At 47.2% G+C, this 27,168-nt stretch overlaps 1 protein-coding gene across 2 annotated transcripts in view; it reads left to right on the top strand.

Moving 5' to 3' along the window:
- The window catches only part of COL5A1 (collagen type V alpha 1 chain), a 147,502-nt gene that overhangs the window by 85,203 nt on the left and 35,131 nt on the right, over positions 1–27,168 (top strand). For both annotated transcript variants that reach the window (XM_064676749.1, XM_064676748.1), the window contains exons 14-32: positions 1,919–1,975; positions 2,106–2,159; positions 2,769–2,822; positions 3,651–3,704; positions 5,316–5,369; positions 6,259–6,312; positions 7,715–7,759; positions 10,529–10,582; positions 12,128–12,172; positions 12,859–12,912; positions 13,530–13,574; positions 14,676–14,729; positions 17,215–17,259; positions 18,764–18,817; positions 20,904–20,948; positions 21,964–22,017; positions 23,562–23,669; positions 24,286–24,339; positions 25,564–25,617. In XM_064676749.1, coding sequence (XP_064532819.1) covers positions 1,919–1,975; positions 2,106–2,159; positions 2,769–2,822; positions 3,651–3,704; positions 5,316–5,369; positions 6,259–6,312; positions 7,715–7,759; positions 10,529–10,582; positions 12,128–12,172; positions 12,859–12,912; positions 13,530–13,574; positions 14,676–14,729; positions 17,215–17,259; positions 18,764–18,817; positions 20,904–20,948; positions 21,964–22,017; positions 23,562–23,669; positions 24,286–24,339; positions 25,564–25,617 — 1,038 coding nt within the window. The remainder of the gene's footprint in view (positions 1–1,918; positions 1,976–2,105; positions 2,160–2,768; positions 2,823–3,650; positions 3,705–5,315; positions 5,370–6,258; positions 6,313–7,714; positions 7,760–10,528; positions 10,583–12,127; positions 12,173–12,858; positions 12,913–13,529; positions 13,575–14,675; positions 14,730–17,214; positions 17,260–18,763; positions 18,818–20,903; positions 20,949–21,963; positions 22,018–23,561; positions 23,670–24,285; positions 24,340–25,563; positions 25,618–27,168) is intronic.

Below are 27,168 nucleotides of genomic sequence, written 5' to 3'. Positions count from 1 at the left end.
GTTTATTTTTTTTAGTTGAGCTGTTTAACATGATCACTGCCACATTAAAAGCAGAGATGCAAGAGTCACAATTCCAGCAGAAGGGAACAGCCACAATGTTGTGTTTGCCCTGATCTTGCCCAAGAGGAACCGAATTCTGGCTGTTTAAGGAGGCAGTTCCCAAAGGGACACGGCTTTGGGACATTGCATTTGGGGACAGAGCTGAGATGTGCTCCTCAGGTCCAAAGCCCACATCTATCTGCAGCTGGAATGTGCTGTCTGTTATTCAGGGCTGTTTGCAGTCACTTCAGCACAGACTTTTTGGGGCTGGGCTGCTGAAATGGGCTAAAAAAGCGATTTATTTCACCCTTGAATGAAATAAAACCCATTGGGATCTCCACCCAGCTGGGCGACATTTGCTCCTTTTGGGTTTATAACAAGGAATTTGGCTTAGCTGGGGCTATTCTGGATTCCATCCAGCTCCCCTTTTACAAAGGAGTTTGATTTTATACTTATTCAGGTAGAGCACAGGGCCTTGATTCCACCAGTCACTGCATTTTCCTGTCCATTAACCTTGTTCTGAGAATAATATCAGCGGATTATGTTTCTGGTGTTGCCTTGTCAGTCTTAATTTCAAGCCTGCCTATGGTTTTTCCATCAGCATCTTATTTTGCTGGGAAAGAGGGAGTTTGACCTGATAAAGGTTTCATGAGAAGCACCTGCTTTCTCAGACTCTCTGGTTTTGTTCTTTTTTTTTATCCTGCCTGTTGAAAATTGTGATTTATGAAAAAAAAAAGCTCCTTCCTCTCACTCCAAGTCCCTTTCTTTTTTAAATTTTTCGGTTTGAGGAAAAAAATTTCAAAACCAAATAAATCCTGGGTAACTTTAGAGCACTGGATGAAAAGTTGTGTACTTTTATAAATGAAAAAATTAATTCTTGGTTAACTTCAACGTTTTTGGCTGAAAACTTGGATACCAAAGCAGAAAGGGAAATAAATGTAATTTTTTTTTTTTTGTGGTGAAGCTACAGGGTATGGCAGGAATGGAAAAGAAGTCCTGCAAGGGGGAGGATGCCTTCTTTCCTTTTTGGGGCTTGTTTTTCTTGTTATCACTGCTGTTAATTGCATTATTAGGTTGATTTATTCCCTTAAAATTTGGCTTTCATTAGGCACCAAACGTTATCCCAGCCAGCAGTGGTTCAGAGCGTCTCCCTTTTAATGGGGTGTTGTAAAAAGATGCCACATAATCCAGCATTTGTGCAATATTTATGCCATTCCAAGTGCAATCACGGGTAGATTTTAATTACTGGAGTACACAGATAATTACAACTCTTTGAAAGTGTTGAATTGTCACGAGGGAACAAATTGTCTGAGTGATGCTTTAAGTGTGGACCAGCTCCATTACCCACCATGGAAATTACTCACTTGATACATGGTTACATGACTCCTTAATTATTGAGCTAAAAGCCCCCCGTTGCAAATAGAACTGCAGTTCAGTTTGGACCATAAAGAAAAAAATTCTCCTAAACTGAAGTGGGATCATAAATATTTATGTCCTCTCAGCAGGCTCGTGCACCAGCCAGGGGGTTTCAAGGAATTATGGAACACTTTGGGTTGGAAGGGACCTTTAGGATCGTCCAGGAAGGTGGGCAGGGACACCTTCCACCAGACCAGGTTGCTGCAAGTCCCATCCAGCCTGGCCTTGGACACTTGCAGGGATGGGGCAGCTACAGCTTCGCTGGGCACAGAGGAGTTGTTTGCCCGTTTGTGGGAGGCAAAAGGAGCCAGTGGGGCAGCACGTGACGTTTCCTGGGGATAGAAAGGGTTGGTGGCCTCGGGGCATGGAGAGAGCGTGTGGCTGGTGGTGCAGTGGTGGCTTTGTCCCCCCCGGAGCAACAAAGCAGAGACACACCTGAGCCCCTTTTCCCTTTGTGTTGCAGCTGGCGCTGAGGGGACCCGCGGGGCCGATGGGGCTGACGGGGCGGCCGGGCCCCATGGTGAGTGAGGGGGCAGGACAGGAGGGAGCTCTGGAGGGTGGGCTCTGGGATACCTCCAGGAATGGCTTTTTCTTTACATGGTGTGATTCTGTTGAGGAAAAATGTAATTAATTGTGTTCTCTGCCCAAAGGGACCCCCGGGCAGTGGAGGACTAAAGGGAGAGGCTGGAGAAATGGGACCGCAGGTGAGTGTGGGCAAATGGGGTGACTGGGGGCAAACAAAGGTGTGGAGCAGCCAGTCCTGCTTTAGAGGCTGTTGGGAAGGAGGGATTCAGTAATCCAATGCCAGTGGAAAGTAGGAAGGTGTGGGAACACCTATTTTGCATGTAAATGTCCCTCCAAGTGTCTGAATCTGGACAGGATTTTAAGCCAACAGCGTACAACTCTGCAGGTGGTATTCCCTTCCTGCCAAGACATGCATGGAGGGATAGGCTGGAGTACAGGGAGTTCAGGAATGCTCAGGAAGTTGTTCTTCCAAGCTGTAAATCCTGCACTAAGGGGAAGTTCCCATTTTCTTCTGGTGGAGGACGTGATTTATCTACCCTATGTGGAGCTGCTCGCAGGGCAAAAGCTTCCTCGTGGATAAATGCCCACAATTCCTGTCCAGAGATGCTCAGTCCTGAGCCTTCCCTGTGTGTTTGGAACTACAGGCTCTGCTTGAGGGGTTCACCTCCCACTTTGTAGCCCTGGTGACCCTGACAGCCCCAGCAGTGCCTGCTCTGAGCCCTGAGCAGGGTCTGTTCTTCGTGCCCTGGGGTGATGCCATTTCATCCTCTCTCCTTGATGCCTTGCAGGGTCCACGAGGCATCCAGGGCCCTCCCGGTCCGGCAGGAAAACCAGGCCGCAGGGTGAGTGTCCTGGCAGCTGCTCTGACACTGCATTAGCTACGATTTCTGCTGGAAACTGTTTCTGCTGCCAAACAATCCCCGAGCACCGGGAGCGTTGCACAAGAGCCGGCTGGAGGCCAGGCAGGGGCTTGTCCAGGACCTCTCTGGACATCTGGACAGACAGGAATGAGGATGAGAGTTAAAAGCTGGGCAGTGTGGGGAGAACTGCAAGGCCACACGTCCCACTCTTTTTATCCTGTTTTGTTTTTTTTTTTTTTTGGCTCTGCAGCTTTGAGGTTGTCCCTGCATAAGTGCCTTGAGCTGGTTGGACAGTCCTCGGGGCTGGTGGAGTGCGAGGAGGATCCAGCCCCTGGGGGGGGTCTGGTTTTGGTATAAATCCTGCTCACTCGCTCTGTTGACATCCCCAATGCTGATTTTTATTTTACACCATCCTCTGCCTCATCATTTTACACCATCCTTCCTGCCAGAGGAAGAAACGAGCAGGTCTTTTGTGTGACCCACTTCTGGCTTCCTTAAAAGAGAAATGATCCCATTTCGATTTGCAGCCATCATCATTAGCATATCCTAAAGTGTGCTGGAAGATAATTATTTCAAATAAAAATCAATGACCATGTCCCAGCATCCCATACGGTGAAGTAGCTTTGCTGCTGTTTGTCTCTCACCTCTCATTAGCTCCAGGCTGAGCCTGGATGTTGCTTTAAACACAGGGAAGTGGTTTTTTCCCTCTCCAACCTGTGAGATCCAACTTAAATAAACCCTCACTTTGCACAGATGTCCCTGTGGCCCTGACCTACCCTCTGTGTGTGACTTTGCTTGTCTCTGTTGCAGGGCCGAGCTGGCAGCGACGGTGCCCGGGGAATGCCAGGCCAGACAGGACCAAAGGTAGCACCACATATTTATGTCTCCTGGGAACCTGCATCTGCTTTTTAGCAGGAATGAACTGAGGGACCCGTGGAGAAGGAGCCCACCTTGCTTTGGAGGAGGTTGTTTTGGTGGTCCAGAGACTCCTGTGGAGTTATGGAAGTTGAGGGAGGGAGGTTAAACACACTCCCAGAAGGCACGATAGCAGTTTTTCTTTTCTCTTTCTGTTTTTTTTTAATACAACTTTTTTTAATTACTGGATCCTCTTAAGGATGAAATATGCTCCCTTGCTTAAGAATGAAATATGCTGCAGTTGTAGAACAAATACTTCAGAATCCCAATTACAGAAACCAAACATGAATGAGTGGTTGGAAACATCCTAGAATATGACTACCAAAAACATACCTATTAACTGAGTGAGGAAATGCAGGAGGTGTGGTGAGGAATTCTAATTCCCTGTACTTTTTAGACAAAATCCCTTCATTCTGCTGGTATTATCAAGCAAGGAAGAAGCTGCTCCGCTCAAATTGAATGCAGAGGAAGTTTGCTCAGGGAATCATGTCTTAGAAGGTTTAAGTACTTTATTATGTAGATACTTAGGGCTGGAATAGATGGGGGGTTTTGATACAGAGACAGGAGACTGCAAATCATTTATCCAGTAAAGTGCTTTAATGAGCGTCGACTGCCCTCAGAGGAGGGGATGCCAGGGAAGAAGGGAAGCAGAATAACGAGCAGTGCTGGGAAGGAGAAGGAAATTTGCTGTGAGCAGAGGCAGAGAGATGCTCCAGGACCTGCCAAAAGGAGGGAGCTGGAGGTTACTCTGGGTGCATCCCAACCAGCCTTGGCCAGCCCAGTCTGCCCTTCCATCTGCCCAGGTGTAACAGAATTCCCTTCCCTTGCTTTCCTTTCCTTTGTAGAAGGGAGGAGCTGGTACTATTTTAGCAATTCACATACCATGAGGATGTGAAAACACAAGTGGCTTCACCCCTTTACAGAGAAAAAGGGACTTTTCTGCCTGTGGGGCCTTCCTCGCTGTCACCCACGATTTGCAAACCCCCTGTGCCATCTCTCTTCTCCAAAGATTTGAGGCATTTGGGAAATAACTCTCTGTGCATTCCTGCCCTAGTTTCATTAAGACAACTTCCAGAATTTATTTACATATATTTCTTTCCCTGGAGTGTCCAGGAGGGTTAAAAATGATATATGGGATAGATTGTGGCAAAGCTCAGGACGGTGTTTGGGAACCTGTTGGTAGGTGAGGGAACACCAGTGTCCAGTTTGCTCCCCAGTGGATTGCAGTTTGTAATTCCATGGAATTAAAACTAAATTAATATTTGGACTACAAAAACCTGCTTTATATCATGGAGAAGTCACTCAGAGAAACTCTGAAATCCACATAGAAAAGCATTTAAACTGTAGGTGTTGGGAGGAGTTTAACTGCAAATGACTTTGAGGTGGTTTTTTTTTTTCTTGTTTTAATCTATACCTTTGAAATCATCACTGGTCTGATGGAAGGTGAAGGCTGAATGTCTGAGGGAGAAAATCGATCCCTCCTTGACATGAGAAAAGAAACAAATTGGAAGGATATTCAACTGCAGGTGGAAATGTGCTCTAACCTGAGTTTTCTTTCAGGGTGACCGAGGGTTTGATGGCTTGGCTGGTTTGCCTGGTGAGAAGGGAAACAGAGTAAGTTTTCTTTCACTTGTCTTCAGGCCACTGGCTGGAATAAAACCTTGGCAAGAGGAAGTGGCTGGGAGAGACTGGGAGGAGGGCAGCTATTGCTGGGGATGAGCCACAGTGGTTTAATTAAGAGAGGATGAGTGTCCCTAAGAACATGTGGGATGTCACAGCTTCCCTCCCAGCATTCCCATCCCAGGAAGCTGCAAGATCCTTCTCGGACTGCTCATAATTGGAATGGAGGGAAAAAATGCCTTAATAAAATGCAACTGAAAATTAAAGCAGGAGGCAAAAGCTGCTGTTAGTGCAGCTGGGGATGGAAAGCGCCAGAAATGGCAATGGGTTAAACTTCTTTGCTTTATAATTAAACAATGGAGGGGGGGGAAATGCCAGGAGGTGGTTATTTTGGCAGGCTGTGTGTCCCTCCCCTCCCTGGAGATGCAGACACTGCTTTATAAAGCAAGGGAGTGTTTGAGCAGCAAAGATTGAATCGTGATTACAAGTTACACAGGGAAGGAGAGATGATGCCTGGGAGAGATGTTTAATCTGCCAGCACTGGAGTGGCATGGCCTGGCCACAGCAATAACTGTGTGCAGAGCATGAGTCCTGCTCCTCAGGGAGATCTTTGGTTCCCAGTCCCCTGACAAAGTGTCACCAATAAATCTCATAAACTGCAGCCCCCAGGATGAGTCTGTGGGTGCTGGAGCCCATGAGGGATAGAGAAGGGCTGCTGCTGCTTCAGGGAGCACAGAGACAGCAGCTATGAGGGTACAACCACCTTCAGCAAGTACAGGCAGAGAAGTCAAGTCCATCACTTGGTTTATCACCATTCCCTGATGTTTTCTGTTGCCAAAGTGCTTCTGCCTTCTCTGAAGCATTCTCTGCCTTTCCTTTACAGGGTGAGCCAGGCCCCCACGGACCCCCAGGGGCACCTGGAGAGGATGGGGAGAGGGTAAGTCTGTCTGTGGACTCAGCAACCCTTTGAATTCCTAACGAACCCCAGCAAACAAGAAGCAGATGCACCAACAGCCCAGAGACGTGGCAGGAGCAGCCGACACATGAGATCTCGGTCCTCGTGCCCCGGGGATGCTGCTGGTGGCTGTGGAGGGAGGGAAGCACACCAAGGAGCTGGGAGTAAAGCAAAGAGAAAAATCTGGTTTTAAAGATCTGGTCAGAAAACTCGGGTTTTGTTAAAAAAGAAAAAAAAAGATGACACAAGAAAAATGTGAGCAAAGTATCGCTCCTGATTTCCTGAGACCCAGCGAACTGCAGCAAAACTTGGGGAAGAGAAATTCCGGGCAGATGCAGGAATCAGAGATTAAATTGTTCACTTCTCTTTCCACTGTGTTCAGTCAATAATCAAAGGTCTCCAGCAAAGCTCAAACTAAGTGATTACAGCTCTAGAGAGCCTGGTTTAAAGGGAGAGATTGAAAATGCCGAAGCCGGGGGTGTGAGGAGCGTGTGGTTTAACCGGAGCGGCCTCTATGGATTTCCCAGGCTCTAATCCCCTTCCACGATATTTTCTTTCCACCTTTGGCTATTTGTTTCCCGTGTAAAGCTCAGATAATAACACCTTCCTCACCACAGGGTTGGCAGGATTAATTAGTTGTGGCTCTAAAGTGCTTTGAAGTCGAACAGAGCAAACCCGTGTCTTGTGGGGGAAGAACGAGTGTCTGGAGAACTTTAATCCTAAAAGAGAAAAAGAAACCATTTGAGGTGTGCAGGGAGAACAGAGGGCATAACTGAGAAGAAGAGCATGAATTTTATCAGCAGAGGAGGAGGGTTTACAAGGCCTGGCTGCTGGGATTGATTTCCTAAGAGGAAGCCTCAGGTTTTGGGTTATTTAAAACGACTCAGGGGAAGCACCGTCTAATAATTTTGGGGTTTTGTTGGGACATCAGCAAGATGTGGGAGTAAGGGGATGAAGAATTACCCCTTTGTTGCCTCTGGTTTATCTGAGGAGCCCTAATTTGGCTAAATCACATTCCCAGGGTGTTGCTCCCATACTGCCTTGCCATTCAGTTTGGTGTTAAATCTTGTGGTTATTGTCTCACATGCCCTGAATTGTTTCTACAACGTCTTGACTGGTAGGAAAATCCATCTTTATAAACATCAACATGAATTATGAAGTATCCTTAGAGCATTTCTAATCCCTGGTAAATTCTGCACACACAACATTAGTCTCCAGGCTTACAAGGTCTTCCTCATGCACAGATTCCCTTCCAGTCCTCCAGGGAAGCTGCTTCTCTGTGTGAATATTATTTAACAGGAACAAAACCCCTGTGGTGTGACTGAAATATAACTGGTTTATTCTGTCTCTTGCTGCTTCTCTCCTTTTCTCTGCTGCTCAACAGGGAGATGATGGAGAAGTTGGACCCAGAGGTCTTCCTGGAGAACCTGTGAGTAGCTTCTTCATTGACTTCATTGCTGCTTTGGGCAAGGTCTTGATGTGATAATGGTGTTTTTAGGGGTCCCATGGGGCAGCTCTCCTGGCACTAAGCAAGACCCTTGAGGTCCTGCAGGGACTGAGTTTCTCTTGCTTGAAAACCCACATGAACAGTTTAGAGATTATCTGTGCTGTGACAGCTCTGGTTTGCTTATTTTCACTAAGACACCCACCACAAAGAGAAGATGCTCTGGGGTTTTTTGTTTGATTGGGTTTCTATTGTTTTTTTAGGGTTTTTTTTTTTTAATGAGCAAAATTCTCATTGATTTTGTTTGCTCACTGGCTGGCCATTGAAAAAATTTTAACTGTAAATGTAAAAAGCTTAGCTTAGATTAGTTTTATACTTTTCCTGCCTCTGCTCTGCTTCCTGATTTAGAATAGAGGTAAGTAGGCTGGGGTCAAAATTAGACGTGGCAAACATATGTGAAAAACAGGTTTTTTGAGTGTTCATAGGAAACTCCAGTGAGAAAAAGCTTTCTCTGCTATCCCAGGGCAGTGGCAGCTTCACCAGGTAGCTGCTGAGCACTTTGTTCTGTGCAGTGTTAGTGATCTCTTATAAACCTCAGGGTGAAATCCTGGCAGGATTGAACTCAAGGGCACTTTTAGCCCTAATGTCAGTGGGGTCAATATTCTGCTCACAGTGCACAAAACTTCATCAATCTGCAGTTTGTTCCTGTTTGGGCCCCCACTGGTAACAGCTGAACCAGGAGGTGGGAATTGCTGGTGTCAGTAAGATTAAAGGAGATGTCAGTGGTGTTGGACAAAAACCTTTGGACCAACCCAAAGAAATGCTTTCACAGAGTATCCTACTGAAAAAAACCAATTGGGTTGTCAACTAGGTACCCTGAAAAGGCATTTTTTTCCCCTAATACTGAGTATTTCTCTCTTTACTGGCAACAGCAAGCCCTGCTTCTGGCTGGGTGTAGATTTTTGTGTGTAGTACAGTTGTTGGCTGCTTATTTCATCCAAAATGCATTTCCTTTGTTATGAAAAGAACATTATCTGTCATTTACAGTCGGCTTTGCTTTCAAAATGTCTTATTTGGTTGTTCTGAGGCCCAGCGTGGTGGCCCGAGAGTAATTGATGGGAATTGTTGGACACAGTTCATGTGAGGAAGGGAAGGGTTGGCATTTACAGACTCACTGGAACTAAATTATAGACAAGATGTCTGATTAACTTCTGGGAAAGATTAATCAACTCAGCTATCTCCTTAGCACATGTCTAAGCAATAACTTATGGGTTATTAACTTCTTAAAAGCTTTTATGTGCTCAGGTAACACAGCAACAAAAAAGGAGCTGAAATGACGGTGATACAGGCAGGGAAGTTTATTTTTGTTTCAGCAACGTGAGTAAAAATACCTGGGATGGCCAGAATAAAGGTTTCAATTGCATTACAGGAAGCTTAGTCATAAATATAAACACCCTAAATGTGTGTGGTTTTCTTCTTCTCTGCCCTGAGCCAAAGGAGGGGTTTTTGGTGACTGAAGCTGGTGGTGGGACTTCAAAATGGGTTTGCCTTCATCCTGCTCCATCTCCTTCCAGTTCCCATCAACTGACACCAGCAGAATTCCTGCTCTGCTGGGGTCTGTGCAGGGCTTGAGCTCATGGAGTTTTCAGTGGCCAGGATAGACCCCTTGGCTGATGCATCCAGTTTTTGCTGCAAACAGCATTTTTTTGCAGGATCAAAATCCCCACAGCCTCCAGGATCAGACACTTTATTAATGTAGCTTTACCCTGTAACATTTCATTTTAATTCCTCGGTTCTCTCTGCATCATAAAAAAGGGGCACATGTAATATTTGGGCAGACAGATAAAACTGCTCATCAATCATGAACGATTTTCCTCCGTGACAATGGATGAGCACCATCCACACAACTTCCCAGCGTTCCCTTATGTTCCCTCATTTCAGAAAGGGCCTGTGTTTAAAAGATGGGCTCTCAGGCCTGCAGTGAGTGCACACAGACCCCATCCCTTTCCCTCTGCTACAAAACCCCCTGAAGGCTGGAGGTCCAGGAGGTGCTGGGATGTGATTTGCAGAGCTTCCTGTTGCAGGAATGCAATTCTCCTGCCCTGTTTCTGCTTATTCAATGTGATTTTCCAATCCTACCAATTTCCCCGAAGATGACATGAGGTTAAATGTGGTGAGAAAGCTGGAAATGGAAAGAAAACACCAGGATACCAGGAGTCCTGGCTGGTTAAAGCTGAAGGACCAAATGGCTTTGAAAATGTACATTTATGCTGCAGGCTGAAAACCTTTCCCAGCCTTGCTGAGTTGTATAGATTGTTGATGATAAAAGCTGAATCTGGAGAGATTTTGAAATGCTGACCCTAACAATCCATTAGTGTTATCAGGTCATCCTTCATAATACTCCCCATCTAGAATGACTTGGCTGCAAAATGTTTTGCATCCTCGTGTGCCTTACAGGGTAATCCAGGAATATGATTGAATTAATAAAAACAAGTTGGTTCAAGTGGGTTTTCTTCCAATCCAAAGAATAAATGCCTGTGCCTGTATTATTTATCTTTATAATTCAAGGCTTTGTGCACACAGGATTTCTTCCCCACCAGTTTGTAAGTCAAGAAAGCTGCTGCTGCTGCACTGCCAGCCCTGACGTGTCCCTGGGCAGTGCAGTGCTCAGCCAGGCACGAGCTCATCCCAATCCATGCTCAGGGGAAGGGGGGCACTGGGAATGCTTAACCCCATTTGTTTTTTTCCCCACAGGGACCCCGAGGACTGTTGGGACCGAAGGGGCCACCAGGACCCCCGGGGCCACCGGTGAGTTCCTGGGGCTGCTGCCCTGCCCGAGCCTTGGAGATAAAAAACCCCCCATCCCCATCAGTCATTCAGGCAGATTTTCTACAGCTGTGCAATGAAAAGCAGTGGTATTTCACAAAAAAAAAAAAAGGAAGAAAAGATGGCTCAAAGTCTCTATTCTCCCCCATTTTCAGTGGTGTCACGTCCATTTAGGGCAGCTGAAGATTTGGCCCACCTGAGTAAATATTAATGCCTTGCTCAGGCTGAGAGGGAAGAATGAGAGTTATTAACACAGTGGCTTTGCTATTAACTTTTGCCTGAGGGCTGGTGAGGCTTTAAAGCAGTTTGTTCATATTTTGGGCAAAAGCTGAGGAAGGAGCACGTTGGTTTATATTCAGGAGACAGTCACCTTATCCCTGGAAGTGCTGATGCAGGGGCTGTCTCCCTAAATCACTGCTGCCTGCTGGAGTCCCACAGCTTAAAAACCCAAACCCTGCTAGAGCTGAAGGGGTCAGTGTTTAATGGGGAGCGTTGTGAAGCCCTTAACCCCTCCTGGGATGTGGAGACATCTTTGCTGGGAGCTCCCAGACCTGCTGAAATTTAATGAGGAGAAATTTAATGCAGGATTTGCTCCAAAACTGTCTCATCTCCCACAAATGTGATGTTATACCCAGATACCTTGTGCTGCCCCACAGCAAAAGCTTAGCCTGGAGAACAGGGGGCTCAGGGAGAGCTTCTTGCTCTCTACCTGAAAGGAGGTTCTAGTGGGGTGGGTGTCAGCCTCTTCTCCCAGGTAACAAAATGAGAGGAAATGGTCCCAAGTGGCACCAGGGGAGGTTTGGATTGGCTATTAGGGAAAATGTCTTCATGGAACGGGTTGCCAAGCACTGGAATGGGCTGCCCAGGGAAGTGGTGGAGTCACCATCCCTGTAAATGTTCAAAAAACATGTGGATGTGGCACTTGGGCACATGATTTAATGGTGAACGTGGTGGTGGTGGTGGGTTGATGGTTGGACTCGATGATCTTTGAGGTTTTTTCCAACCCTAACAATCCTATGACTATAAAGCAGTGACAGGGGGACATCTCCAGCTGACCATGTACCACATTATCCCCTCAGTGATGATGCTCAGGGCAACTTTGACCCCAGCTGCCTTTTGTTTTGGCTCAAGGCAGCTCAGCCCTGTTGCCTTTACCTGCTGCCTGGTTGAATGATGCCTTGCATCCCAAGGCAGGTGTTTTTCCCTGTTTTCCTTTGCTGCTCTGTGCCTGCTCACTGTCAGAGGCAATCCAGCTGTGGTATTTAGCCAGGATTTGCTCGACCTGGTGCTGATTCTGCCTCCCAGGCAGGTTAAACCAGTGGGGAAAGCACTGAAATGATTTTTTAAAGTGTAAACTGGATCCGTGGAATTGGCTGCTGTAACAAACACCTCTAAAAAATTGTTCCCTTTCCACGTGGCCCAAAGGGCCTCCCGATGCTTTGCTGTTTTTTATGGCAATTTCCCTACTTTTCTGGTGCAAAATAACGAGAAATTTTCTTACTGCTGTTTTTATAAATCCTTTCTCAGGGTGTGGCTGGTATGGATGGACAAACAGGTCCCAAAGGGAATGTGGTAAGTTCTCACTGCAAATTTTTACAGGCAGCTCAGATATAAGGAGCAAAATGTAAAATGTACTCTATTAGATTAGATTTGCTAATTGCTTTTTAGCTTGGTCTAGATTCCTATCAGAGCCTGCAAAAAACATGGAGAACATCTTCCTACAGCAAATGGATGTTAATTAATTGTAATTTCTGATGGAATTACACATTATTTCCCCATGAAAGATGAAACATTTTCATCGAGATGTGTGTTGGTCTAACGAGTATCAAAATACAGTAATTTAACTGAGAGGAAAAAAAGTCTTTCTATGCCTCATACTCTGCACGGATCGGATGGAATGGATTCCCTGGAGAAGAGCTGATGCAGAGCCAGGTAGTGTCAGAGCCTTACTCAGCTCATTTGGGCTGCAAATCCCTGCGGGGAAATGAGTGTGCCTGGAAGTAACTTCTCCCCTCCCTATCCCACTGGGAGAGAAGCTGTTTCCAGAAGCTTTTGGTTGCTGGCAGAAGGTTAGAGAGGGTTCAAGCTGCTGTGAGGGTGTGGATCTGGGAGCTCAGGTCTGTCCAGGCAGTGGGAACACAGGGACAGGGTTGGGGGAATCAGGTGTCCATGCAGGGCAGGAGTCGTGGTGCCTGAGGTCACACTGGCCCTGCTCCCACCTCTCCTACCTTCATCTCTGCCCTTGTCTCTCCTCACAGGGTCCTCAAGGTGAGCCAGGTCCCCCAGGACAGCAGGGTAACCCAGGTGCTCAGGTAAGAGCAAAACTCCTTTTCCACAGGTAGGAAAAAGGAATGATAGTTTAGCACAACTTCACTCCCCTGCCAGGGATGGGACCACCAACATGGAGATCTGCTGGGAATTGGCTTGGTGATACATTGCTGGTCCAAAACCTTCCTGAAAATACTCCCAGTTCAGATCCCCCCAGTTCTCACCTGGCTTTTGCTGCGTGTTGCAAAGCCAAGCCCAGGTCTGAGCCGTCTCTTTTGCCGAGTCATATCTCATGGCTCACGTCTGATTTTTAGCATCCCAGACTCCAGTTGCTCCACAGCCAGCTGGGTAATACAGATGTCCAGGCCTTGCTGTCAGCCTTCTCCACGGCTCTCAGAGAGTTTTGCTCCTCAGAGCAGCTCTGTTTCCACCCTGCTGCCCATGACCAGGTGGAGCAGCTCCCCCAGCTCTGCCACACTGTGCTGAAAGGCAATTTCATCGTTCCTCACAAGACATTTTGAGAATGAATGGAGCTGAGGAAACCCCCAGCCATCACAGGCACTAGAATAATACTCAGCTGAGACACTGCCAAGATGCATTTGGAAGGAATAACTTGTTCCTTAATGACTCTATATTTTTTTTTTTTTTTTGCTTTTCACAGGGTCTTCCAGGTCCACAAGGCGCGATCGGTCCCCCAGGAGAGAAAGTAGGTTTCGATATTGCAGCTCTGGCCTCAGACAACTGTTGCCATTGATATGCATTTGCTCCCTCAGCTGCTCCTTTGCCCCATATGCAACATCTGTTTGCAGCTGTGTCCATGGAAGTCTAATGCCTCTCATTCCAGACAGAGGAGAGATCAAGACAGCACGGTTTACCTCGAATTCATAATATTTGCATTCATTTCCCCTCTGAGGAGAAACATTTTGAAGGCAGTAAAACATTAGGAGAGGATTGAAAAGTGTCTTTTTCTGTGGGCTGAACGCTTTGGATGATAATGGGAAGAGCCCATGGATGTGGCTCACTCAGCTGAGTTCCCCTCCCTCTGTCTCTCTGATTTTTGGTGGCTGTTGCCATGGGGTGGGTGCCAGCCTTGGCTCCCCCCAACAGCCCTGGGACCATCAGATTTAGAGAAGGGGAAGTTTTGCCTACAGAGGGTTCATTCTCCAGGGCTTTGCTCAGCTCCCACTGAGCAGGGACACAGTGTGTGTCCTGGTGTGTGCACTGGGAGAAGCCTCTGCTTGTGTGGAGTGGACTCAAGTTATCGATAATTCCCCTGCAAAGGAGCACATTAAAGTTCTGTCAGATAAGTGGCACTTCCCAGTGGAGTGAGAAATCAGGGGCTGCTTAATTAAAAGGTACTCACTGAGCAGTGTTAGAGCAGCAAGTGCAGTCAGTTGGAGCAGCTCCTTTCCTCCTTAATCACCTCGAGATTTGTCACCAAGGAATGGGCATTTCTTGATCCTGTAACTCCACAGTTCGACATCCTCCACCTTGTCCTCGTGTCCCTGTGCAGCATCGTGTCCCTTTGGCAGGGCACAGGTGGTGCCCATGCCCTGAGCTCTCAGTGCTGCCTCGTGTCTGTGTGTGTGAGGTGCCAGCACGGGCACTGCAGCCCCTCAGGGTGCTGGAACAGCTCTGCCCACAGAAATCAACAGACTCCCTACAAGTCATGGAAGCTTTTCCACCAGGCTCGTGTCTGTGCAGCCTTTCACAGGCAGGAAAAGCAAGAAATGTGGCTGAAAAGCCCTGTCCTCTGATGTTCTGGAGACTCTGACCACTGAACTGTTGACTTTCTGTTCATTTTCAGGGGCCACTGGGCAAACCTGGTCTCCCTGGCATGCCTGGGGCAGATGGGCCTCCGGTAAGTCATCCTTTCCTAATTCCCTGCTTGGCACCGGGTTGGATTCTGCCCCATCCACCCTTGGGTTTATGAATTCATGAGCCCACGTCGTGGTTTAACCCCAGCCACCAACCAAACCCCACACAGCCGCTCCCTCACTGCCCCACCAGTGGGACTGGGGAGAGAATGGGAAGGGTAAAAGCTGGAAAACTCGTGGGTTGAGATAAAAGCAGTTTAATATGGACTCAAACAGCACAGCCCACAAGGTCAAGCTCGTCCTTGGCTGTGTGTTGGCTGGTTTGGCAAGCCCTATCCCTGCTCCCAGCTTTGCTCACCCTGGGTGCTTCTCACCATCTCCTCGGGCCTCTCATTCCCTTCCACCTGTTTCTCCTTTCAGTTCTCCAAACTTTGGCAGCTCCCTGAGGCAGGGACAGGTTTCTCTGTGTATTTATGCACACCACAGCACGTGCCTGGGGTGCTCCTCACCTCTTTCAGGGCTGCCAGGCATGGCTGCACAGCGGTGATAAGAGCAGGGGGAAATTACATGTCACTGGTCTATTCTTGCAGCTTCCTCCTGTAATCCTGCTTTAAACATAATTTGCTCCTTGCTCCAGAAATCGGTCTTAAAAATCTCTGGCCTTTAAACCTGAGCTCATTTTTTACCCATCTCAGTGGTACCTGGTTTTTAAGGGTGAAAAATGTAAAGCGGCTGCATTCTATTAATGCAAATGCAGAGCGTGGCAAAAAAAAAAAAGAAAAATAAAAAAAAATTACATTTCCCACCCTGGGATTATCATTCCTACCGAGGGCACTTGGAACGTCCGTACAATTGTTAGCTGAGTCAACAGAGCAGCTAAAAGCAAAGCCCAGAACATCTCTAAATCTGTAGTTTTTGATGTGAAATTCCTGCAGCAGCCTCCAGGGAAGTTCTGCTGGAGAAGCCGCCGGGTCTATTTTTACACAGCCTGGAGGCTGTGTGAGACCTGCAGGCTGAGCACGTGGTGGGGGGTGCGTGGACACGGGGCCTTTCCCACAGGTAGATGTGTGGATTTGTGCAGATTCCGAGGCTTTGGAAGCACGGTGGTTGCTCTTTCCAAGGACAAAAACCCGCCTGTGTTCTATTTATAGAAAGCGGTGTTGGAAGACACCTGAAAACCCCTGAGGGCCTGACGTGTCTCTCTCTGCGAAAGCCAACTCAGCTGCTCATCAATTTTTGATCTCAGCAGCAGTAATGGAGATGGGCATTTTTTGAAAACGGTGGTGATTTAGTGCAGAGCTGGACCAAGGCTTTTGAAATCCTGCTGCACGTCCCTCGTGCCTCCCCTGGAGTGCAGGGACACACCTGGAGCTGAGGGCAGACGAGGTTCCGTGAGCCCCCTCATGCACTGATGCTCTTGGTGCTGTTTAAACTCACAGGAAAAACTGAGGTTGTGTTTTCTCCCACTTTTTTTTTTCTTTTTTGATCTAAAAATGACAGCTGTCATTTAGTTTCTTTTTTAATCCATCTTATTTTGTGAAATGCAGCTCATCTGACATTCCCGTTCTGAATCTGACGACGGAAAACACTCTTAGAATTTTCTTTGTTATAGTGGTAGAAACTCACTGGTGTATTTAAAGGAGAGAGTTCATAAATAAGGAATCCATTGAGTGCAGAAGGTTCTGAGTGGCTTTAGAGCAGCTGGATGTGTTTTCAGCATCTTCATAAAATGAAGGTGTCTGGGTGTGAAGCCCTTGCAGGGGTTATTTCTGTTGTCCAGACATTGCCAACCCAAGGGTCACCTTCCATCCTGGCTCCATTTTGGATCCAACAGTAGGGAAATCAGTAAAAACTGCTTTCATGGATTTCCCTAACTTCTCACCAATCCTCCAAACTGTGTCTGAGGCAATTCAGACACAGGCAAAAAGAATTCCAAAGTCTATCGATGAGAATGGGTTGGAAACTCTTGGATGTGGAGTTATTCAGCATCAAATCCCAAGAGGAATGCTGGCCAGCATCCAGCCTGCCTCTGTCTAGCAGGGATGCAGGTTAGCTGAGCATTCGTCATGAGATCTTGTACTGGACTCCAGGAATTAGGAATTTAATGAGGGGCTCTGACCAGTCTGGGCATCTTGTGACCTTCACAAGTTTGCTGACACATGGACTTGATTTTATCTGTTTTCCTATCTGCAAAATTCAAATGCTGCTGAACTCACCAAGCTGTTCAAACATACAAAGAATATTGAAAAAATGGTTTGTGCTTCTCTGCTGAAAGGTGGTGAAGAGCAAAAATAGAAATAACCAGGTAGGAAACCCTCAAGGACCCAAATTCTGCTCTCTTCCTTTTGGGACAAGCTTACCCCTTGCAAGGTGGTTTCAGGGGGGCCACTTGTCTCAGTAGGAGCTTCCTGGGGAGCAACTGTTCTCTGACAAATAAATCTCAGCTGCCAGAGCAGCTTGTTGGCTTCTGAAGCTTGAGATGTGCACTAAACCCCCAAATCTTCTTCTCTTTGTCTCTTTTATTAACAGGGTCATCCTGGCAAGGAAGGTCCTCCTGGAGAGAAAGGCAGTCAGGTGGGTGTGTCCACAAGATCCTCATCACTGCTAAGGGGAAGGTCCTGGATCTGCCTGGGGACTGATCTCCATGGAGCTGTGGGAATGGCTGGGCAGGCAGGGATGTGGGGCAGGGGAGGTGGCAAGGAGCAAACCTGGCTGAGATTTGAAAGCTGAGCCCAGATTTCATCTGCTCGCTTGCCTCTTCTGGTGCTTGGACAGGTCCTCTCTCAGCTCCTCCCAGCTCTCCTGGCAGTGAGGCTCTGTAGCACAGTGGACAGAAAAACTGACCCTGGGAAGGGAAGCCTTCTCTTGACAGACACAAATAAATATCCTTTGTGGCACAGGGAATGCAAAAAGTAGCTTTTTTTAAAAAAATTATTACTATTTCCTGATCTCCCTTTTTCTTCCCCTGCCCCTCAAAGTCCCCCTTTAACAATATATTTGAGATTATTGCTGGAGGCCAGAGTCCATCTGTCCAGGAGATTTACCATCTGCATTCCTGCTGCCTCCCATTCAGTCAAAAAAAATTACATTTGTCAAAAGTCTTTGATTAGAGCTCTGGCTTGATGGACATTTGAGAGTGCTGGTGCTGCCAGAACAAAACCCACAGCCATTTACCCGCCTGGTGTCACACGAGGCTGAAAATTCCAACCTCTGCAGAGCACAAAGAGCCAATAAATGGTTGTGGTGGTGATCCCTGTGCTGGAAGACATCGAGCAAATGTCAGAGAGGTGGTTTTGGAGCAGCACTGGTGCTGCAGGGCCCTCCAAGCAGAATTCATGCGAGGTCTGGGATGCTGGAGAGCACGTCAGCTTCCTCAGGCTGGAAAAAATGGTCTGTCTCAGGCTGGGAGAAGTGGAAGAGTGTTTGTTTAGAAAGGAAACTGGGTAAAATAACAGCCAGCTGGGGCCAGTAGAGAACCTGAATTATTTGCAGGTGTGAGGGCGGGAAGGAGTTTTTACAGGGTGTGTGTCAGGCACAGTGTCCAGCACAGCCCGTGGTGTCCTTGAGGATTTGAAGTTCTCAGTGCCAGAAGGGAGCTTTGGAGCATCTCCCCTCCCACATGGCTGAGGCCAAAGGACATCACCCCAAGGCTTGTGCCTCAAGCAGTAACTCCTCTCTGTTATCACCATTGTGAGTTCTGCTGTTTTACTGCAAGCCAGGATGGTTGGGAAGTGGGGACAGAGCAGAACGTGTTCCTGCTCTCTTGAGAACTGGTTCTTTAATCCAAAACACAAATTGTCAGCCCTGTGTATAAATCCCCTTTCTAACAAGTTGTTGCTATCCTGACTCCTCTCATCCTCCTTTTCCTTTGCCATCAGCTTAGCCCAGCACACCTGCTCGGGGAGCTGCTCCTGCACCTCTCAGGGCTATTTTGGGCTATTTTCAGGTGGCCACTCCCATTCCTGCCTGGTCTGAAGCAGCCAGATGGCTGGAAATTTGTTTTCCACACACTCTCCTTGTCACTGCACCTTTGTTTTGATTTTGACACGTTTTTCTTCTTGCATTTTGTTCCCCCCAGGGTCCCCCAGGCCCTCAGGGCCCCATCGGTTACCCGGGACCACGTGGAGTCAAGGTAAGGAGGGCACAGGAACAGTGTCCATGGCATTGCTTGTCCAGCTGGAGCTTTCCAGCTGGTGCTGGAGGTGGACAGATGTCCTACCAGGGCTCTTAGGGCCACCTCAGTGATCAACAGCATTTATTGCTCGAGCGAGTCTTGGTCCAGCATCTTCTCCCATCCACGAGGATTCCAAATTCCCTGATCCCCCACAACCCCTCCTGGCATTGTTCAGCGCTTTGGAGAGATTCCTCTTGTAATTCCCAGTGAGAATGGCTCACTCCCATTCCCATTGTTTCCAGTTTACAACCAAAAGTAAAGCTCAGCCAGAATGTGAAGACTTTAACAAGGCTTGTTAAACAAACGAAGCGAGCTTTTCATGCTCCTCATCCAAAGCCTTGTTAGATGGAGTTTGTGCATCTCAGCAATGAGCTTTGTCACTAGATTGAATTCCAGCTTTTCCTTGCTCCTGCTGCCTGCAGCCCTGCATGCTGATGACAAGGCAGTGGGGGTTTTTTCCCCGTTCAGCTCTGGCTGTTGTACCCATCAAGATGTATTAGTTCAGGTGCAGATACGTCCTGCATTCCAAAGGGCCAATGAATCTGCAGGGATCTGCACTAGCAGGTACAAACACAGCTTGGGGACTGACTGGAGGTGAAGTTAAACCCTCTTAAACCCCCTTTTTTTCCAATAGCAGAAACCCATTTGCTGTTCTGCCTTCAAAATTTAAGCAGGATGTATTTAACCAAAGCAAACTTCCATCTCATTTCTTGCAAGGTTGCAGATTGAGACACAGTGGTCCATTAGGGAATGGTTTGCTGTGGTGTTTACCACTGAAGTGGAACAGTTCCACATTAGAGTGAGCTGCAGAAAGTGTGTCATGCACCAGACCCTACAGACAAGGTTTGTCTTCCTACAGGCAGGGTTCTATTAACTGCATGAGCCTCCAGCTTGGAAAAAAATGTTTGGGTTTGTAGCTATAAATAACTTTTAGACCTTGCCTTGCTCGCCAGAACCCTGTTCTGTGGCACAGACTTGTACTTCTAATTATACTTTTTCTTGACATGTTAAAGGGAAGAAAAAATTAAAACACCCCAAGCAAATTATTCCTCAAAAAAAACCCCAAAATGTGGGGGTGGGTTTTCTGCTGCACTGTACAGCTGGTGTAGATACTCGAGGGTGATGGTTTATCCTGAGAGACAGGATAGTCTGAGGGTGGTGAGGCCCTGGCACAGGTTGCCCAGAGAAGCTGTGGCTGCCCCATCCCTGGAAGTGTCCAAGGCCAGGTTGGACAGGGCTTGGAGCAACCTGGGCTAGTGGAAGGTGTCCCTGCCCATGGCAGGGGGTGAACTGGATGATCTTTAGGTCCCTTCCAACCCAAACCATTCTGTGACTCTATGATAGATGGGAAGTCAGGGGGTCCAACAGTTTTGAGCTGGTGGCATAAAAAGGGGCAGATCCTGACCACACTCAGCACCTCCAGGCTGAGCACCATGGACTGGTTGCCTTGGTGAAGGTCTGGAGAGCATCTGCTCTGTATCACAAATGCCCACACCAGTTGCATTTTCTTTTTTTCTGTCTTTTGGTGCCTAATTGTACCTTAAAATTATAATGCATGCACAGAGGTGAGAAGCATGGTAAAAAAGAGCTGAGTTTGCCTTTGAGTGTTAGACATGAATGTTAGACTCCAGCTCTGAGATTTTAATATGGATTCACTTCCCAAGTGTCCATGCACAGCTCGAGCACTGGTTTTCCTGTGAATAATCAAGTGAACTCAGCCTGCTGGCAAGGCATTTATGGAAATGTTTGTATGAAAAATAAAAAAAAAAATCTTTTCAAAGTGAACTTTATCCCTGGAAACAGAACTCATGGGTAGAGACCACCAACCCAAAATCAAGTCAGCGGAGGTTGGTGACTCTAAGATGCTCCCTGGTGACCCAAAAGCAGCTGATATTTAATCAGCAATATGTTTAGGAACATCACAGTTTGTAGAAATCCCATTGTCAACATCAGAGAAAGCAAAAATCACCATAATTAATGGTGATTTTTAGTTTCTTCACTCTGTAGTGATACCATTGTAACATCTTGTTTTATCTCCTGCAAGGGAGCAGATGGAGTTCGTGGATTGAAAGGAACCAAAGGTGAAAAGGTGAGTTAATGCTGCACATCTGGGTGGAATTTCTAAAGCCTCTGAGCATTGTTGCAGATGAGTCCCACAGGGTGCTCCCTGGGACATTTTCTCCTGCACAAAGGGTTTCTCTTGGACAAGAAGTGGGACTGAGCACCCAAAGGACCCATAACCTCTTTGTCTGTGGACTGGGTACAGGATGGACAGCCCAGAGTCCAGTGTTGGGATGATTTCCTCCTGACAAGATTTGTAACTGGAGTGATTCCATGGAGCCTGAAGGGGTTGTGAGTGTTACAGCTGGATAACAGTGCACAGGATGTGCTGCCTGGGACCCAAATCAATGAGAGAGTCAACACAGTGTATCCCTGCATGTCCCAAAGATGCAGCTGGTTTCTCCCAGAGGAAGAGCAGGAGGTGGAGAAAAATCTTGCTCAGTCCCTTAAGCAGATCCCTGTTCCTTCATCCCTGCCCCCCCAGCAATTCAGCAGCAAATCCAGCAGTTTTAGCAAGGGAATCCTTGCAGGGACCTTCCAAACTCTAAAAGTCTTTCTGGGAACTGTGTCTTCATTGCCTATCAAGGATTAGCTGTAGGATGAGATGCATTATTGATTGGAGCTCTGCAATTAAATCTTCTTGGCTGAAAGGAATACTGCCAGTGTCCTAGAGGCTGCCTGGGAGCCCAGTGTAAAACATCCTCCATGAGAAGAAAACCAGTTGTACTCCAGAAATAATTGATTCCCAGTACTGCCAAGGGGATGTTACTCACGTGGGGCCAGATTTGTGGCCTTGGCTTGCAGCCAGGATGGGATGCAGGGAACAATTGTTGGGATCCCTTGGGATCAGCCACAGCCCAGCTGGCTTTCCACGCCTGTTTGTTCACACCAAAGAACTTAGAGGAACCAAAGTGATGAGCACTGTGGGGACCTCATCTTGCCCTCTCTGAGTAGTGACTCTAGAGATATTTTTTTTTTCCTGTTTTTTTTTTTCCCCTTTTATACACCCTGTCTGATTCCCCCCTCCCTTCTCCATTATTTAGGGTGAAGATGGCTTCCCTGGCTTCAAAGGTGACATGGGCATCAAAGGAGACCGGGTAAGAGTCTGTGACTGATGGGATCTTGTTGTGCTTTGCTTTTCAAACCTGTGTGTTATTGTTCAAATGCTGTTCAGGGAGAGCAGCCGGGGGGGGTCATGTCAGAGCCCTTTTGGCACATCCAATCTTGAGTCAGGAGTGCAGGAATTTCGTGTTCACCTCGAGCACAGCAGTTGTGAAGCCCTGAATTTTCTAATCTCACCTTGAAGGTAAAAGAAGCCTGAGTGGTAATAGAGAGCCCTGTCTTGCTGTTTTGACTGCAAGGAATGCTGTGTAATCCAGCTGTATCACATGTTTATTTTCAGTATCTCTTTTCCCCTATAAAATTCCATGTAGGGCTTGGTAGGCATCTTTATTTGCTCTGCCCAAGGTGCTTCCATGCCATCAGTGGGAAGCACAAAATTGCCAGGAACACACTTTATTAAAACCAGAGCAGTGCTGTGGAAACTGCCAAGGGTGGAGTGTTCTGTGAGACTTGATCTTCACACCAGCAGGATTCCCAAATTCCCCTTGGATGCAGGCAGTGGCTGCAGCACTTGGCTTTACAGCACTTCTGTCCATCCTCTGTGCCCAGTCCTTGGGGACAGGTGTCTGTCCTGTCCCCTTACTAAGTGATGTAATGCCTGGGACTTGAGCACTGAAACTCTCCCCGGGATCCAGAGAGCTCTGCCACATTTAAAGGGAAAATGAATGTCTTGTGTGAAGGCTTGTAAAAGTAGACATCAAATCCTCCATTTTTCCTGGTGTTTAATTGAGCATTTAAATCAAAAGCTTCCTCAGCCTCCACTTCTTGCCAAGGACTAAAGGTGACACCTCAGGGAGGTGACTCTTGTCCTCACCATAAGCACAAGATCTTTCAACCAAACTCAGCCTCCAGTTCCCACCATCGAGCTCTTTGTGCTCCATGATGAGCAGTGAAAGGACAGGGGATACTCAAGAGCCTCATGGATAAATCTCACCAGCTCCTGGTGAGAGAGGAGAAGGCTGCCTGTGCTCCCAGCATGGAGGCATCTCCTGTTACCCTGAGTGACAAAGTGACAACTGCTGTCCTGTGAGCCAGAACTGGCAGTGTCACAGTCCCTGTTAACAGCTCAGTCCTCTCCACTCTCCAATTTCATAATGATTTTCAGCACAAAAGCTCCAGTCCTCTCTTTATTCTCCAGTTGCCTGGTTCAGCCCTCAATTAAACACATCCCAGGGCTTGCCTGCACATCAAACCACAATCTGGGGAAGTGGGAGGAGGGTTAAAGGGCGTGTTGCAATCAGAGCTAATGAAGGCTCTTTCTGTGGAGAGATTCTGTGTGTGGATGCTGCAGGAAAAGATGGATGTTGTGTGGGAGACGGTGGCCAGGCTGTGGGACTAAAAGTGTGGTGGTAACACCCCACACTTTACAGCCTTGCCTGAGCCTCCTGGTGGAGAGCAGCTTTCTCCAGGAGTTGTTCTGGGAGCTCCAAGGGGGATCTGATGGCAGCTGTGAGGGTATTTTGCAAACATGGGGTCTGGGACCCTCCTGCCTCATCACTGCTTGTCTTCTGATTAACAGGGGGAAATTGGACCTCCTGGCCCCCGGGGTGAGGATGGTCCCGAGGGTCCCAAAGGTCGCTCTGGCCCCAATGGAGATCCGGGTCCTCTTGGTCCTGCTGGAGAGAAGGTGAGTCTCAAGGAGGGAATGGTCCAGGGGTGTTTTAACTAAAAACCACCTTTATTTGGGTGTGTTGGGTGGATGGCCAGAGCAGTGCCCAGCGTGGGGGGCACAGTTTTAGGGCAGGGGGACGAAGAGGAGCTGTAGGAGGTTTGTGTGAAGGGAGGCCTGAGTGGTTCAACAGAAAGACCGGAGGAGACCCCAGGGAGGTGGTTTTAGTGCAGCAGCACGACTTGAATGTGTTGACAACGTGGTCTTTTTGGGATTATCTGCTTGGGCACAATGTCTTGAAAAAAAAATAGAGTAGAAAATAGAGAAATTGGAAGTATCACAGACTCCAGTCTAATTTCTATGTTCACCCAGTTGAAAAAAAAATATATAAAAACCCAACCGTTCCCAAGAAGTCCCCAGCACATTTACAGTGCTCACTCTGTACCACCCCCCAGGTGTCTCTCAGGGAGGGCAGAGGATGATCCCAGTGCCCCAAGAGCTTTATTCCACCCACATCTCATCTGCTTTGCTCTTGACTTCTCCACACTTGGAGTCTTCCCTTTCTGCTGGTGCGGATCTGAAGCTGCTCCCGAGGTCTCTTGCCCAAGATAACACACTTTTATTTGTGTTCCAGGGAAAACTCGGCGTGCCAGGACTGCCTGGGTACCCGGGCAGGCAGGGCCCAAAGGTAACTGGGCTGGGGGGGGGTCTCTGGGAGGGTTGGGGTGTCCTGGGGAACCCAATGACACAGCCAAGCCCTGGCAGTGCAGCCGTGCAGAAGGCTCAGCCCCCCCACTGGTGGGATGAGATCCCTCCTTCCCACCCAGGCAGGACAAAAATATAGATGGGTAAAAATAGCTCCCAGCCCTTGGCTGGTGGAATTCAGGGACTGGTTCTGCATGGCTTCAGTCTCCTAAAGTGGTGGGAAGAGATGGAGAGGGATGGGGTGTGCAGGACTGCTTTGGTGATGGATGCAAACAGGCACCTTGTGAGCCTTCATGCTGGGATTAGGCATAACAGTCCTTCCCCTTGTATTATGTTTTATATCTTCCAAGATCTGTGCTAGTGTTATCTAATTAATTAAAAATTAGAATGAATAATGAATCAGGGCCTCCCTGGAATGAAAATAAAACTGCCATTTTGCAGATTTGCAAACATCCTTTGTAGCTTATCTACACTCCCACCTTCATCTGGGCCATTTTCAAGTCATTTTTTAAATTGAAACTGTGAATTCCACTACATAGATGAAGCCTACAGCCTAATTTTTACATGCCCTGGAGGCTTTGGGAACTTACGTTTTTGTTAACTTTTTTTTAAGAATCATATTTAATTTTTCATGCTCATTGCTTAAAAAAAAAAAAACAAGCAACCAAAACAGGCTTGTTTAATTCTGGAGACATAATTATCTGCAAGAGATTGTTTCTTCAGTTTTGTGGTTGTGGCGTTGACGGTTTATTTTTTAATTTGCATCTTATACGTCGGGGTAGAGGTTGGGAGTTTTTTTGCATTTCTTCGACTAATTCATATTTTAAAAGCAGCAGCAGCTATTCTCCAGGCACTCACATCAGAAAGGAACAAGCCAGGAGTTAAATTTTCATGTGTAACGTAGTGACTTGGGAGCTAAAATCCAAATTCCTGCCTGTTCCCCGGGCACCCGCCACAACCGTGGGCTTGGTCCTTGCAGTGACTGCTAATGAGGCACGGACCTTCCTGTTGTTGTTGTTATTTCTGGATGAAATTTCCTTTCTGAGGTCATTTCAGGTCTGTCTGTGCTTGTGTTGTTTGTAAGGTTTAAGAAAGGAGGGCTGGGAGCTGTGGATGTCGGTGGGTCATCCCGGGCTGGGGTGGGTGGGCTGAGCTGCCCCTTTGGGCGTCCAGAACCTCTTACTCTCTCTTTGCTCTTCCCCCAAAGGGCTCAATCGGCTTCCCAGGATTTCCAGGAGCCAACGGAGAGAAGGGCACACGGGTAAGAGCTGCTTTGTCTGGCTGCTTTGCTGATTTAATTCCCTCCAAAGCTCCTGGGGCAGGACACAGGGATCAACTCTTTGGCTTTTGCCCAAAGAGTCTCATCCCAGGACGAGATTCCCAGCACAGGACCAGTGAGAGGCTCCCAGTGCTGCCTGCTGGGAGAGGAGGATGCTGGGGATGGCACAGTCAGCTCTGCAGCTTCCCAATTAAACCCTGGAAATTTCCCCCTCAAGATATTTTAAGAGACTTCTTTGAACCTGAATCCTTCCCACGCTGTCAGACTTCACTCAGGGCATCAAGAGCTTTTTAATTAACAATAATTATTAGAGATGGGTGAATCTGCTCAGAACCAGCAAAGAACCACTGTTAACCTAACTGGAAATTCAAAATGCATAGCTGAAAATCCATACAAATTCCTCCTTTTTAATAAGCTCTTCAAAATTCATAGACACCTTTAAAGTGTGGGGGCTCCATCCCCCAGACTTGTCTCTACCTCTCACCCACCTCCACAGACTTTGCTCTGAATAGGGATTGTCTAAATATACAGATTTATTTTTTATCTTGTGAAAAACACGCTTGAATTAAGGGATTCAGAGTACAAACAAAGTCATTTTCTGCACCAGCTCTGGTCACAGTGACAAGAAGGGGGAGTGAGGATAGCAAGTGGAATTAGTTTCCTTTTTGCTCTCATTTAAATACAAATGACTTCTAACAGACGGGTTTGAGAGGAGCCCAGAAAATATAAATCACTTTGCACTGCATTAATATCATGCCACCGAAATTTGGTTTATATCCACCCCCCTCCCTTTATTTTTTTTTTTTTTTTTTTATTCCACTGAGTAATTTCATTTCATTCTGAGCTACAAATGCACATCCTCATCCCTCCCTCCACTCTGGCCTGGCAGGAGGAGGGAGCCCATGAATAAAGCAGCTGCCACCACAGCCTTGAATTCACTGTAGCCCTGTAATTACCACCCAGCTTATCAAATATACAGCAATAAAATCCTTGGGCTGGGGGTTTGGGTGGTGTAAAGCAGCAGGGAGGAGATGGGAGATGTGCTGCTTTGCATCCCTGAGCATCCACATCCCTCCACATCCCTCGGCTGATTTTGTCCTGGTGCTGTGGGAAACCTTTCAGGTACCAGGAGTTGGTGGTTTATGAGTTTGGAACAAGCAATAATAAGAGAAAAAAAGGCAAAAAATCAGCAGTTTTCTCATTTTTATTTGGTGCCTTCAATGGAGGTAGTGAGGACCCTTAGTTACACCCCTTGGCAGGCCACCATTTCTTCAGGAATTAAAAAGAGTTTTCTTGGTTTACTCCATGGTGTTTTTAATTTTTTTTATTTTTTTTAAAATATATTTTATTTTCAATGTGTGACTGGACCATTTCTGCCATTTTACAGCCAATCCAGGAGCCTACAATTCATTTGATTGTATGTGTGTGTGAGAGAGAAGATATTCAGGGACAAACCTTTCCTTTAGCAAAAGGAGCCCAGCTTGAAATTTTTTTTAATAGCAAAAATACTGATTTTCAGTAACAGTTTTGGTA

Source organism: Pseudopipra pipra, chromosome 20, assembly GCF_036250125.1.
Source record: "Pseudopipra pipra isolate bDixPip1 chromosome 20, bDixPip1.hap1, whole genome shotgun sequence".
Taxonomy (NCBI): Eukaryota; Metazoa; Chordata; class Aves; order Passeriformes; family Pipridae; genus Pseudopipra; species Pseudopipra pipra.
The sequence above is the reverse complement of the archived record's forward strand: the minus strand, read 5'-3'. Positions and strand labels throughout refer to the sequence as shown.